This window comes from Corythoichthys intestinalis, chromosome 12, assembly GCF_030265065.1.
Source record: "Corythoichthys intestinalis isolate RoL2023-P3 chromosome 12, ASM3026506v1, whole genome shotgun sequence".
Lineage (NCBI taxonomy): Eukaryota > Metazoa > Chordata > Actinopteri > Syngnathiformes > Syngnathidae > Corythoichthys > Corythoichthys intestinalis.
Window position 1 is genome coordinate 37496386 of NC_080406.1, and position 15309 is coordinate 37511694.

At 39.1% G+C, this 15309-nt stretch overlaps 1 protein-coding gene across 6 annotated transcripts in view; it reads left to right on the forward strand.

Moving 5' to 3' along the window:
- LOC130926807 (partitioning defective 3 homolog B-like) overlaps positions 1-15309 on the forward strand; it is a 221383-nt gene that overhangs the window by 14204 nt on the left and 191870 nt on the right. For all 6 annotated transcript variants that reach the window (XM_057852050.1, XM_057852051.1, XM_057852052.1 and 3 more), the window contains exon 3: positions 9551-9652. In XM_057852050.1, the coding sequence (XP_057708033.1) occupies positions 9551-9652 (102 nt within the window). The remainder of the gene's footprint in view (positions 1-9550; positions 9653-15309) is intronic.

A 15309-nucleotide genomic window follows, 5' to 3' on the forward strand; every position in this document is an offset into this window, starting at 1 on the left:
GCAAGAGCAGAAACTGCTTTTTCAGTTCATGTAAATTAAAAAAAACAAAACATCGAGAAGTAAGGACATTAATATTAACTATGCCATTTTTTTTTACCCTGCCTCTTCACTAGAACTATCTAACCTGTTGTACAATACAAACAGTTAATATCAACATTCACGTATGTGTGAAAAGAAAAAAAAAAAATCAAACCTGTAGAACAAGGGTTCCTAAGTCCGGTCCTGGAAAAGTCCTATTCAGCTTGTTTTCAATGTCTCCCTCTTCCAACACACCTGAATAAGATCCAGAGGACCGGACTTGGGCACCCATGTTGTAGTAGAACAAAAATAGAAAAACACCTTGTAAAACATGTAGACTTGTGAGCTAACATGAAGACTTGTAAGCTAGCATGTAGCATGCACAGCAGCTACGCTATTACGTACAGCATCTTCTATCTGTACTCCTTGTGTAACGGCACAAACACATGGACGTAGAATTTCCAGCAATTTTCCAGAGTTTTTTTTTTTCCAACTCATACTAATGGTTTTTATTTCTGATTATTAAATCTTGGTGGTAAGTTTGGTTACTGTCTTGCTAAAGCTATGATCCTTGTTGAGCCCACGCACAGTTTGTGTGGACAGCATTTTGTATTTTTGTTTTCTCTGCTATACAATGGTAAGCCTACTTTCCCTTTTAGGTGACACAAACCTTGTTAAGTTTTCGACATTTTCACCTTGTTTAATGTTACTGTACCTTATCTCTCGTTCTATTACCGAAAACATGGTTTATTTAGTTTGATTGCGACAGCACAATAAAGCGCTCAGTTTTCATACTTGTAGATCTCTTTTCATTGCGTTGGTGTTGCTGTGTGTATTTTTTGTTGGTGTGTGGAAGCACTGTCCATCCTTTAATCCCTCCCGGGCCGGTGCTATGCAAATGATATTTTTTATATGGTTGCTGAGACGGCTCGCTTGTTGTTTGTCTATTTTCAGGACATCTGCTTCTGTGATTCATCATACTTCAGAGTATTCTTTTGCTAGATCCAAAATGTTTTTCCTTCCACATGCTTCCCGTGGCAAACATTGACTGTCTTACTAATCAGCTATGTCGTTAGTCACTCCTACCTCAGTAATATAAAGGCATCTAAACTTTAAAGATGCTTTTGGATATTTGCGTGCAATGTAATGGGATGCTCATGACAACATCCTGTTTTTCTGGCTGTGTTTGGATTCCTATGTATATGTATGTATGTATGTATGTATGTATAACTGTAAAGAGGGATGGAAAAGTATTGAAAAGCAATTAAATGCTGACTTGCCGACCAGAAATGGAAGAACAATAGGTTACAGCAAATATTGATTTAAAAAGAATACCATACAGAAACTCAGTCAATTTTAGTTTGGAAAGAGCAGAGATGATGAATGAAAAGAGTTTTATGCCTTTAGAATAGATGAAAGCTTGTCTGGGAGGTGGAAGACAGAGTTTGTTTTTCTGGGGAGTTGCCAGAAAGCTCTGTGGTTGTTGGCACAGTGTTTAATTACCTTCTTCCAATAGATAAGATGGTGGTTGTGTGCTATTAAAGGCTTTTATTTAGCTGGCTTGGCTTTTGCTGTAGTGTTGCACCATTGCCCAATATCAGTTGCCTGTCAAAGTATTGAAACTATCATTTGCAGTAGTCGATTGATCTGCTATTAGTAAATTATTGCTCGGATGTATTGATTCTTAACTGTGTTGCTCTATGTTTAAGGGCCCTGGTCTTTTTTGGGTCTATTATACCCTAATTTGGTACAGGAAGAAAGCTGATTTTTGGCTAAACAAGTGGATACAGTACATAGCTAACAATCTGTACCGGTGCCAGAAAACATGCTGTGTATTTTGACCAGAGCAGGAAGAAAAGTTATGTGTTCCTCTTTCTAATATTAACGCTTTAACTAAAACTGAATGAAAAATGACCATGCGATGTTAAGCTGTGGTATTATTTGTCTGGTGAGTAACGGTAACCGTGACATTTTCCAACAAAACACGCCTTGTCAAAGATAGCCCGTGTGGAGGGTGAGCTCCAATTTGACATTTACATCAGAAATAGCCAGTATTCATCAGGGCAGCTTAGCTGTACACCGTAGATGTACACATGGTTGAGACTTGCAATCAGAACTTTGTTTTGCTCAGCGCTTTCATGAAAACCATTGACAACACTACCTTACCCTGAGAGTTATTTAATGATCCACAGCCATGTATTATTTTGATTTATATCTACTGTTAGGTTATTTGTCATGTACTGTATGTTTGCGTGTGTGTGTGGGGTGTGTGTGTGTGTCAGTTATGTACATTGTTTAAAAACCAACTCTGTGTAAGACGCCGTCCAGTACGGCTATTCGGTCATCAATCACAAACCTAATGTGGTGGATAAAAGTGAGGAGGAAGCCACTACAGTCTCTTATGTAAAGTACAGTAGTTTTTAATGTTTTAGGTCTCCAGCAAAAGATATTAAATATCTGGTGTGAAATGGAAAGTTCCATACATTGCATCCCAACTCCATAACCACCTAATTACCAATAACATTTACGAGCAGTTTCAATAGGTTTTCGCCCCCTCCATAGCTCTGAAACAGCCTTACATAAAATTACAAACAACATCCTCATAGCTTCTGACTCTGGTTTATTATCAATCCTTGTTTATCTGGATCTCACTGCTGCCTTCGATACCATTTCTCACACAATCCGGCTCTCCTCCTTTGGTATAACCCACACACCCCATACTTGGTTCACTTCCTACCTGTCTGACCCCACACAATTTGTCAAATTCGGTCCCCACAAATCCAAATCCCTTTCTGTCTACGCTGGCGTGGCCCAGAGTTCCGTCCTAGGGCCACTCCTCTTGATCATTTACATTCTTCCCCTTAGTTCCATTTTCTGCAAACACAACATTCACTCCCACATCTACGTCGATGACACCCAGCTCTACATGTGCTCAAAACCAACCTCTTCCCTTCCATCCTCCTCCCTCACCCTCTGTTCAGAAGACATTAACTCTTAGTTCTCTTCCAACTTCCTCCTCCTCAATAGCTCAAAATCAAAAGTCCTCCTTTTAGGCAACAATGCCGCGCGCTCTCATGACAATAACTTCTCTATTACCATCAACAATATACCGATCTCTCCCTCTACTTAGGTGAAGAGTCTAGGTGTCATCCTTGACAGCACGCTCTCCTTCCTCTCCCATATCGACGACAACACCAGATCAGCCTACTTCCACCTTCGCAATATTTCTCGCCTCCTCCCTTCTCTCAGCCGCCATACCGCTTCCACTCTTTTCTGTAGTCTAGTTGTCACTTCCCGGCTCGATTACTGTAACTCACTGCTCTTCGGTCTCCCAAATAAGTCCCTCCAGAAACCGCATCTCATCCAAAACTCATCACGCCTCATCACTCGGAGCCGCACCACACACCACATCAGCCCCATCCTCCGTCAACTTCACTGGCTCCCAGTCAAACAAAGAATCAACTACAAGATCCTTGTCATTACCTTTAAAGCACTCCATGGCCTGGCCCCTCCCTATCTATGCAATCTCTTCTGTATTAACCATCCCCACCGTTCAGTTCGCTCCTCCACTATCCTCCACCTTTTGGCCCCCCGTATCCGTCTCGCCACATTCGGTTCCAGAGCTTTTAGTCACTGTGCCCCCCCATCTCTGGAAATCCATACCCCTTGATCTTTGCAATATATCCTCTCACTTTTCAAATCCTGACTCAAAACACACCTGTTTACCCTTTCTTACCCACCATAATCCTTATCTCGGTTTTGTCTTGACCTCTTAAATTTGTATTTACTTTTATCCTGCTTTTAACCTAATTTTGTGATTCTTTTGTTATTGTTGTTGAGCTATTGTGTTACCATCTCTCTTTTGAAGCGTCTTTGCGTGTCTTGTAAAGCGCTCTAGAATTAAAATGTACTATTTTTATTAGGGCTGTCAAAGTTATCTCGTTAACGGGCGGTTATTAATTTTTTAAATTAATCACGTTAAAGTATTTGACGCAATTAACTCATAAATGGAATGACCCGTTAATGCGTTGCCTCAAACAGTTTACAATGACACCGTTTTAGCACATTTAGAGCGAAAAGGCAGAGAAATGCGAGTGGACATGGCCGTTCATTGAACCGCGCCTTTTATTGGCTTAAGCTTTGGCAGCCACTACTAACAGTCATGGTTGCCCAACCTCCCATCATGAATTTGGGCAGAGCAAGAGACAATCTTTTTCTTAACACGCCTAATTGAACACAACACAGAACATAATGTATACCATTTGCAGCCACCTCTGACAGTTATGGTTGCCCAACTTCCCATCATGCATTTGGGCGGAACAGTTAAGTCGCTACGGTATCATTTAGTGAAAGCACAACAAAAATAAAATTCCTATCCCTCAAAAAATAATGTTCACGAAAAGAAAAGTGCTCAATGCAAAGACAACTGGCATTCCCAATCAAATAGCTATGCAAACTACACATAAATGTTTATAATGTTAATACCATCTTGTGGATTTATCGTTATGATAAACAAATACAATACTTATGTACAGTATTTTGAATGTTTATGTCCGTCTTGTGTCTTATCTTTCCATTCCAACAATAATTTACAGAAAAATATGGCATATTTCAGAGATGGTTTGAATTGCGATTAATTACGATCAATTAATTTTTAATCAGTGATTAACTTGATTAAAAATTTTAATCGTTTGACAGCTCTAATTATTATTACTATTTTTATTCATACATACATAAGACCACTTTTCCTTGTCAGTGTCGCGGGGTGCTGGAGCCGATCCTAACTGACTTTGGGTGATAGGCGGACTAAACCCTAAACTGGTTGCCAGCCAGTCGATTGGGCACAAACTAAAGATACACGATAATATCGGTTACCGATAATTATCGGCCGATAATGGCAATTATGACGTCACACAGATAATACAGATTAAAAAAAAAAAAATCAACCGATAATGCAATCTGATAATTATATACTTGATTTAGCCTCCAAATGTGCGCAACCAAGCAGTTTTCTCCACTTCTCCACCGCCGCCTGCTCAACCCCTCCCCTCTCTGAAGCCCCTGTGGGAGGAGGGGTTGAGGAGTGCGGCGTCATAGAGGAGGCGGTGTTACACATCAGTGTTGAGGCGCTCTCATTAGCGTGCGTTGCCTTTCCCGTGTGTGAAATGAAATACACGACGCTCTCGCCATCTACAAAACAGTTCCACGAGGCATAAAGAAAGCGTCCTCATTGAACACCACTAACACTAACCCAGCAGCCATTTAAAACTGCATCACAATGATTTTTGGAACGAATACGAGGCTGCTGCTAGCGCGAATGCTAAAGCTATTGTAAACACAAATAAACAATAAAGGAAGCTACGGGGCTTGTGACGATACAGAGACACTGCGGTCCTCCCGGAGTCGGGTTGTTTGGGAATGCAGCCCAAAGCGGGTGGTAAACTCCCATCTATGGCTAAACACCTCACGAGACCGATAGTCGACAAGTAGCTGTCTTCCGACGGAGCCCGCCGGTCCGGTCACGCAGGCCGCCGCCTCGCCCTCGGCGGGCAGAGCAGAGCCATGCACCGAATACGCCGCAGCGAGCCGGCTGGGGCGGGCGGATATCCGGTACGAACTTAGCTGCCGCCGCCACTCCAGTTCAAGACAGAGGCCTGGCGCGGGTGCTAATTTGGCAGCCGGGCGGACTGAAGGGCACAGGCGGGAGGAAATTCCCGAAATGACCCGATAGCCAAACCCCTGGATGAAAAAATAATGCAGTTTATACGACCACGATTCTTCGTGAAAGACATGCCGATCACATCAGTTTTACCACGGACATTTACACAATTGATGTCAAGAAAGCATGTTTATCATGACGGCACAGTGGTTAGTTGATCATTTTAACATGCACCAAATCACACAAAGAAGTCATCCAGTCAGTAATGTATTCAGTACGCTTTAAATTTATGATGTCTTAATCAGATCATTCTTCTTAAGCCCAAACATCTAAAAAATGTCATTTTTCACCTAAATCAAGAAAAAATTGCTTTCAAATAATGTTTTGAACCATACATATTCTTGAATAAAGAACATTTCTGACGTTTTTTTTTTTTTTTTTTTTTTTTTTTTTTTTTTTTTTAGGATTATGTATAATAATTTATTGCTTAAAATAAGGCTGTTAAGCTTATTTTCAGCTAGCTATTTTTCTTTAAGAAATCTGAGTGAAATATACTTGAAGTGCTGGCAGTTCACTTATTTCCGATAGATTTACACTGAAAACAAGGGAATTTAACTAGTTTTAAGGAGTTGTGTTTTTGCTGTGTAGTAATGTTATATGTTAGGAAAGGCTTACTTTTAAAGCCATTTTTGTGCAACTTATGTATTTACTCTGTAAGCAGGGGTGCACATAAGTGGTCTGCATGCGCGCATGCGTACTGGACGTAGACAAACGCGCTGGCCCTCAACGGTTTCCATACGCTTTTGCGTACCAATGGCTGACCACTGTATTTGCGGCAGACACGAGAAAATAACTTCTCAAAATGTCGAAGAGGCAGGCCACACTGAGTAATTACTTCCGTGTTCCCCCACCCCAGTCAAAAGACAGACAGACGACAGAGACGTAATTGGAGCTACCGAAAAAAAGGACTTGTGCTGAAAAGTGGCTACTGGCGGTACCATGGCTAGAAGCAAATGATGCTCGCACGGAAATGCGGTACAAAATGTGCCGTGAGAATCCCAATGTCGCCGATTCGAGCAGCCCATTTTATGTAGGGTCAAAGAATTTCAGCCATCCAAACTTTGAAAAGCACAAAAAAAACAGAGAGCATGTGGCAATTAAGCAAACTATCGATGTCAAACAGGACCCCACTCTCCCTATGGACAAGTGGCGGAATAAAGGTAATGAACAGCGACATGCACTGAAAAACGTGTTTTTGCTCACATTTTACAAAGCTAAACATGCACGTTCAATGAAGTCTTATGAGGAGGACATCCCACTTTTAAAAAGGCTTGGAGTTAATGTGGGAGCCGCATAATGGCCTTTATTTTGAATTGGTGCTTTTTATTTCTTTACATTTCACTTCAAAGTAATGGCAATTTTGTTGTGCCAGTTGATGTTAATCAAGCATTAATTGTTAATATAATTAATTAAAGTTAATTGGCTCTAAGTAAAGCTTGTCATAAATTTATCGCATCAGGCGGGTCGGCTCTCAAGCTCAATGAGGACCAAGTCACATCTCCAGGTCCTCCTCTGAGAACCTGGGCAGAAAAATTATGTGCACCCCTGTCTGTAAGTAATTGTTGACAAAAGTTTACCATTACACAATGTCAGACAATCTGTCTTTATTTAGATGTTGGAATTTACTACTTGTTCACATTTGATGTTGGAAAAAAAAGAGCAATATTTTTGCACAGTAATATTTTCTCTTGTGTATACTTTAAAATTTTACATAAATCTTTTAATAAAATTATTGGCTTGACATTATCGGTTATCGGTTGGAACGAGGAGGAAATTATCGGTTATCGGTATCGGCTGAAAAATGCATTATCGTGCATCACTAACACAAACAGATACAGAAAACTAATCAGAATGTAGTCGCAATCATACCAGCACTGAGTGGGAATCTATTCCATGCTGCATGCTCTAAAATCAGAAGAATGTACCATTTGTGACTGAATGGGACAGTTAAGGATAGCAATTGTAATCAACATATGTTCCTCAATGTAAATTTCCCGTTTTACACACATGTCTAAGTGAGGTTTGAGCTAAAATTAAAAAAATAATCCTTATGATTAAGCCCAAGTTTTTTTCAACTTCAATGTAGTGATACACGTTCCCCATTGGCTTAAAATATTTGATAATGGATGAAAATGATATGTGCTTTAACAGTTAAACTTGGAAGCCATTTTGTTTCTTACACACCAAAACACATTACAAAACTGCTGTATTCAAGTTACATATGATTGACTAAAGATGCGCCGATACCGATACTAGTATCGGCAGGGGGCGCTGATCCGGCCCGAAATGGTGGTATCGGTATCGGCAAGTACCAACAAAGACGGCGCCGATACCATTTACCGGTCCAATATTATAACATATGACCGCAGCCTTTTTTTTCTCCTGGCGCTCGCTACACTCTGTCTCTGTGTTGTGTGATGACACGTGAACACCAAGCAGCTATCGCTTTTGGCCTGCTTCAGACCAATGAGAACGGGCCAATAACCACTCCTGACCAATCACAAGGCCGCTTTTTCATATGAAGGAAAAATAAACCAGGAGAAATGGCGGCGGTCGGGAAATATTTCAAAATAGAAATCCCGTTGATTAAAATCAATGGCTGCATGCTAGATTTGCGGCCTGAAAGTTTCGAGATGTGGAGTTAAATCGGCCAGTTTCAATACCTCGAACCTGATAAAACATTCGAAGACGAAACGTGAACGAACACAACGAGTTTGAGCCTGCAAGAGCAGGACTGCTGTCCAGAGGAAGGGCGCTGGACCGGTGCATCAATCTCTGGTCAGTTCACTACGTCAACTTTACTTTGTCTTTTACTTAAAGAAATGCTGCAGTAATTTGGAAACTGTTTCCAAAGTAGGGTTGCCACCTTACAGAAATAGAAATAAGGGACCCCCCCCCCCCCCGAAAAAAGGAGGCTAACAGAGAGACGGGATGCTGTGGTCAATTATTATTACTTATAATTGTTAGCGTCCGCAAATGCGGAAACAAGGTTGGACCTCGAAGCGGACAACAAGCGGGGGATACGTACAAGGGTTTAATGATTGCAAACAAAAAATTACACGCGATCGCGGGATAGTAGAAATAACAAAAGGAGTCCGTGACAGCAGGTCGACGGAGCTCAATACTACAAACTCGAACGTTAACTAAGACGATAGGCAGCGAGCCAAAAAGCCAAAATAAAAACACTCAAATACCCGCACAGGGTAGAGGTTACAAACGAGTGCAGCACACTAACAGAAAAAAACCAATTCAGGGGCGTAACAAGCAAATGTAGCGAGACTATAGTGCGAGATGTCAAATGGCAAAGCAAATATCTCGGCAGCCTTCTCTGAGGTCACCCGTGCTTAAATGCTGCGTTGATGAGCCTGCATTGGATTCAGGTGCGACGTCAGGAACGCCCCCACTAACAGCCCAGCAACAAAACACAATCTAACCAGCAGCAGAATGTGACAATAATTTCATGAAAGTTGCAATGTTTGGCCTTTGAGAGGTTTAAAAAAGTTTACTCAGTTCATTCAGAGTTTATTATTATGAATTTATTTTTACTTTCTTACTTTTGGGCTAGTATTATACTTTGTACAAATCCTTTTCCTATTTTGCAAAGGTAAGCAACAGCCTGACAAAGCCTTGATAGCAATGATTTCACATCCAATTATGTAGCTCTTTGGGAAAAAATAAAAAATATATGTATGTATATATATATATATATTTATAAATAAATAAATGGGGTGGTATGGTATCGGTATCGGGGCCAAATAATGGTATCGGTGCAACACTATGATTGACTTTGATGTATTTTGCATCTGTCCACAGGAAGGGGAATTCGTGGTTCGGACACACCACCTTGAATACTGTGATGGAGGGATTCTGGACCCTGATGACGTACTTAGTGATCTCGTGGAGGACAAGGACAAGGTAGAACATGTAAACTGACATAACATACTCGTTATGCTCTGCGAAAAATGATTAAAATGACTCAGTTGGAAAAACCTTTGCGTAAATCTACATGTACAGTATATATATACCTCCTGCTGGTGGCTGATGCTTGCACATTATAGAGTTGCGCAATGAACTGTGTATGATGCACAAATGTTTCTTTTCTTTTACAGCCAATTATGCCATGATTGTATTGTTTGAAAATTGCAATACTAGAGATTTTTTCCTAAGGAAAACACTGTTGGAACAGGTTGTTTTTTTTCATTTGTTTACTTCAGGCCATGACTGTCCTTGTCAATACAGCAAATATATACAGCTCATATAACAAAAAACAGCAGCAAAACAGATTAAGCAACATTGCAACATCAACTATATGCCTGAAAAGGAGTGGGGAAAAGAAAACATATTTATTCCCACCCTTATTCTCATCTAATTGAGAACAAAAAAAAATCTTGCTACTTCCTTCAAATATGCAGGCAGCTAAAAATTCAGTAAACATATTTTTGTGGATATACATTTTTGTAACCAATTATGTCCCTTGTGATGAAGTTACCACAGGTAACACACAGACAAAAAACAATTTTATACCAACATAGTAAATAAAAATAAAACCATACCAACAATGGTAAAGGCCACACACAGAGAACAATTATAAATGACAACAATAACTATACCAACAATGGTAACGGACAATACACCAGCAATGGTAAGAAATAACCTGCACACATTACAAGACATATTATTGATTATTGGACTTTCCAATCATTTCAATGAGGAATGGGGAAATCTGCTCGTGAATTTGCGCATTTAATTGTTATCACCGAATGAATTTAACTTGTATGTCAAGTCAGCACCAATATTCACTTAATATCACCATGTATGACAGTTAAGCATATGTATGCGGTGTTTTCGCTGTATTTTAGGCTCACAAGCATAATACAATCATAACTGTCTAAGATTCCTTTATCTTTAAAAGTGCTATACAGAATTATTAGTGCTAATTTAAAATTTCTACTCCGTGCATGCTCCACCAATGCCATGATGAATACAGAACCCTGGCATTTTGACTGAGACTACTCCAAAAAGCCCTTATTCTTCCTTTGAATCGAGAGCGTCCGGGTGGAACACTCTCGGTGAACACACGCCTTTGCACTTACACGTGGCAACAGCGCTGTGTCACCAGGCCTTCGCTTAGTTTTGGCTTGGCAAAAACTGTTTTCTAATGCACTTAGAGAAAACAATCACGTCTGCCGTTTTATACTGCTGATTTGATAGGCCAAACGCTCATTGCTTTACTTTCGTGCTCATACAAGCAATGGTGCCATGCATGAGCTTAACACAGGCTGTAGGTACAGTTTAGGCCGGAGGTGGCAGTTGCAAGTAAAAAAGCGACAAACTCCATATAGCACCTTTATGCCTCATTAATGATTTGATCATTAACCAAATCTAAAAACTGTCTTAATTTTCTGCCCAAATGACTATCTTTATTTTCCCACATTTTATCATGTCTTACCCTTATAATACACATTTAATTCAGTTTCAGCGCTTCTTGACTCACATATTTTTAGTTTTTCACGTGATGGGTTACATTCATATCACACTGTTGGTTCTAGGTGTGTGACAAAATATCGAAATGGTGATATATCGTGATACTATGTATCCCAAAAGGTTATCGATATGCTCCTGCCAAGAATCGAGAAATCGTTTTAAATAGGGTTGAGATCTGGGCTATTTGCAGGCCATGACATTGACTGGATGAGTCTTTCTCCAAGGAATGCTTGAACAGTTTTAACTCTGTGGCATGATGCATTGTCATCTTGGAAAATTACATATTTTCAATTGAAGGGATAAGAAAGCTGTCTAAAATTTCAATGTAAACTTGTGCATCTATTGAAGATTAACCACAGCCATCTCCCCAGTGCCTTTGCCTGACATGCAGCCCCATATCATCAAGGACTGAGGGAATTTTTATGTTTTCTTCAGGCAGTCATCTTTGTAAATCTCACTTGAACGGCACCAAACAAAAGTTCCAGCATCATCACCTTGTCAAAAGTCAAGAATCTGCATTGGACAAGGTGTCAAGAGTCAAAAATCTGAATTGGATAGGGTGATGATGCTGGAACTTTTGTTTGGTTCCAGTGAGACCTTAAATGGCCCAAAATGACCTAATTGCCTGCCATTGACTGCCACTGACAGCCATAGACGTTCAATCCGTTTGAAGCGGCAGGGACGCCAGCAAATTTACGAATGTTCATTCACTGCCACCCTCCCAGTTCAAATGGATTGGACGTCTACTAGTGATAAACTAATTCCAATTCATATTAGAAGCTTGTTTGTCTGTTAATTAGTTGTTTGTAGAATATCCTAGAATGTTTTCCTGACCAATGTATCGATAATCTTTGTATCACCATATCGTCAGATCATTGTTATCGTGAGCTTTGTATCGCATATCGTATCGTGAGTTACCAAGAGGTTCCCACTCCTGGTTGGTTCATTACATTTCTTTGTAGATCCTGCTGTATGGCTTCAGGGTATATACTGGACTGTCTCAGGAAATTAGAATACACAATATTCTAATTTTCTGAGACAGTCCTGTACATTAATCCACCATTTAAAGCAGGGGTGTCCAAACTTTTTGCAAAGGGGACCAGATTTGGCGTGGTAAAAATGTGGGGGGCCGACCTTGGCTGACGTCCTTTACATAGAACAATATACAGGACTGTCTCAGAAAATTAGAATATTGTGTATTCTAATTTTCTGAGACAGTCCAGTATATTCAATCTTTTCTACAAGGTCTCTGGAAGTCATTAGCATTTTTTCTGTACTATCTCTCATTTCAGTACCTAGTAAGTATTTCATGACACTTTGCTCTTACTCCACTTGAGCTGGAAGTTCAATAAGTAGTATTCTTACACATACAGCCGATCTGGGGACACACCGGTAGCTGCTAGTGCAAGTTATAATTTACATAATGGCTCTCCTCACAATATAATTCCACCCTCACTGCCTTTGCCTTAAAGGTATCTTTTTTTCTTTCCTCCTCCCACTCTTACTTGCTGCACCTCAGACCGAAACTCACATTGCTTGTTTTGTCCCACCGCTGTCCTTCTGCCTCCATGGTGTGCTTTAGAAATTTACTAACAGCTCTCTTTTTATTGAATGATTACATTCCAAAAAGGACAGATACTGTAGTTAAACATTCCAGCTCTAGCATGTTTGAGTTTCCCCATCCACAAAACTTCATACATGCTCCACAGTGGTTCTAAATTTTAGAACTTTGCACTGTAGACTTCTTTAATCTTTTAATATCCGTTTGCAATGATTTTCCTTGGGAAACCAAGAAAATATGTAAACTGAAAAGCATAAATCCATGATGAATGTAAATTATTTGACTTTTGAGACGATAACAAACTAAGCTAGCAGACAAAATGAATCTATGAAATGTCCAAAGATGCTATAAACAATTTCTTGGTGGCCCTTCTAGTCGCACGTTTTTATGCAATGAACCAACAATTTGTGCTTAACCAACAGTACAGTACAGTACAGTGTTGTGTGCTACTTAAATAGTGTATTATTCATTTCTTCAGGTGTGCATGGTTGGTTGCACAACTACTACTTGTCTGCTATGTCAACACGCAGAGCAGATGGTCTATAATGAGTGTTTTACTGTGGGAAGACTCACAATCCCTGGCTGGTCTATTAACTACATTCACATATTTTATTTGATACTAGCAAACAAAAGGGACCTATTGCCCAAATATCATCTAGAAATAAAATAAACATTTTTTAATGTGACTGTTTCCACACTTTTTACACCTGTTAGCAATATATTGTTCAATGTGTTGATGAAGAAACAATTTAGCGCCCATTGTTTGATCATACAATCCAGTATCCTAGCTTTGTCCATTTGGCTAAGCATGTGGACACTTATTTTTCTTGGCCATATTATTGTAATAGTGGTTTGATTATGTGCTTGCGCTTGCACACACATTTCATGTCTGCGCGACAGAATATTTTGAATTAAGGACACACACTGGGCCCTATTCATTCATTACGTGACTCGTCTATGTCGCACGCTGTGACTTTTTTTTCATATGTACTACAGGAAGAAGGGCACATTGATACCTGTTAGTGCTTTGTGAGGCGATGTGTGCAACTTAATTCACAATTACTGCGTAATTGTGTACTCACCTTACAAAGTACAAGAACGATATAGAAGGAGGTTAGAGCCAATGTTACTTACTGACAGAAAACATGTCATTTACATGAACAAATAAAAATGGCACTTAACAGAAATTTCATTTGTTGTTAAATGTATTTTTTTTCCTCAAACTGTGACTACTAAAACATAAATGGAATGACGAAAACGTTCTTTACTTTAATAAGATGCTATCTTTCATAGTGAGTAGTTTCAGAGCTGTTTATTTTTCTGTAGTGTAATGTCAGCTTGCCAAGGTTAAGTGAATGAACGTGAAAGACAAACACACACTCTAAGGTTTCTGTCACACACCCAGTGTGTGGCTATGCAAACAGTTTTTTGGTCACCTTTGCCATCTCTGCCCGCCACGTGAATTGGCCAGCCGGTGAGAATAATATTGACCTTGAACCAAAGAAAGCAGAGTACTTTATTGCTTTCCCTTTGGAATGGTTTCTTTTACAGACTATCATTTAGTATTTATGTATAAGCTACAAACTTTCAGATTTTCTTCGGCTGTCCAATTTGTATGTTTTTCTTCCATGGTAAAGTTATTGTGTAAAATTGAATTATTCATATCGGCTTCAATAACCCTGATGTGTTAACAATGGAATGAGATTACCACCACCCGCCCCTCCCCAAAAAAAAAAAAAAACATTTCTGCCAAAGCATATTCACTTAAATGAAAGATCAGAATGAAAAACATTAACTATCATTTTGAGAGATTTTCTTAACTAAGCAATGTAAGTCATTAATAAAATTAGGGCTGTCCCAAACGAGTATTTTTCTCCCGATTAGTCAGCAGACTTTTTTTTAACGATAAATCTACTAATCTAATAATTTTTTTTTCTACTCTAGCAATTACGTTTTTGTTGACACTTATTAATTCACAAAAACATTTTGGAACACTTATTTTCTTTATTAAAGTACAAATAAAAATGTAAATAACAATATTAAATCACAAATATTGAGGCCAAATGCTGATGGCATTAATCAGTGCAAAAGAATGGAAAGCAAACAGATTCAGAACACTGACTTAGCCTTTCCAACACGATTCAAAACAATTCTTTAAAAATAAAAAAATAAAAATTAAGAAATATCTAGCATTAATAGTATAGTATACTACTATATAGTATATAATGGTATTATAATAATAATTATTAATTGCCAATCAGAATTTTCATAAAGGGTGTCATTTTAAAGCTATTCTTAGTGTAGAATCTAAATTCTGCATTTGAGATTAACTCCAGAAATCTTTATATGTTGAACATGAGGTGCTTTTATTTTGAAATGTTCACCTGAATTACGTTCGCTAAACTGCTAACCGTAAGCTTTACGCTCCGCAAAAAAATGGCAGTAATATACTGTATATATACAGTATATATTTGTTTAAAAAAAAAATTTCGTTTGCAAATGCTGTTAACCAGCGATTTTTCATGTT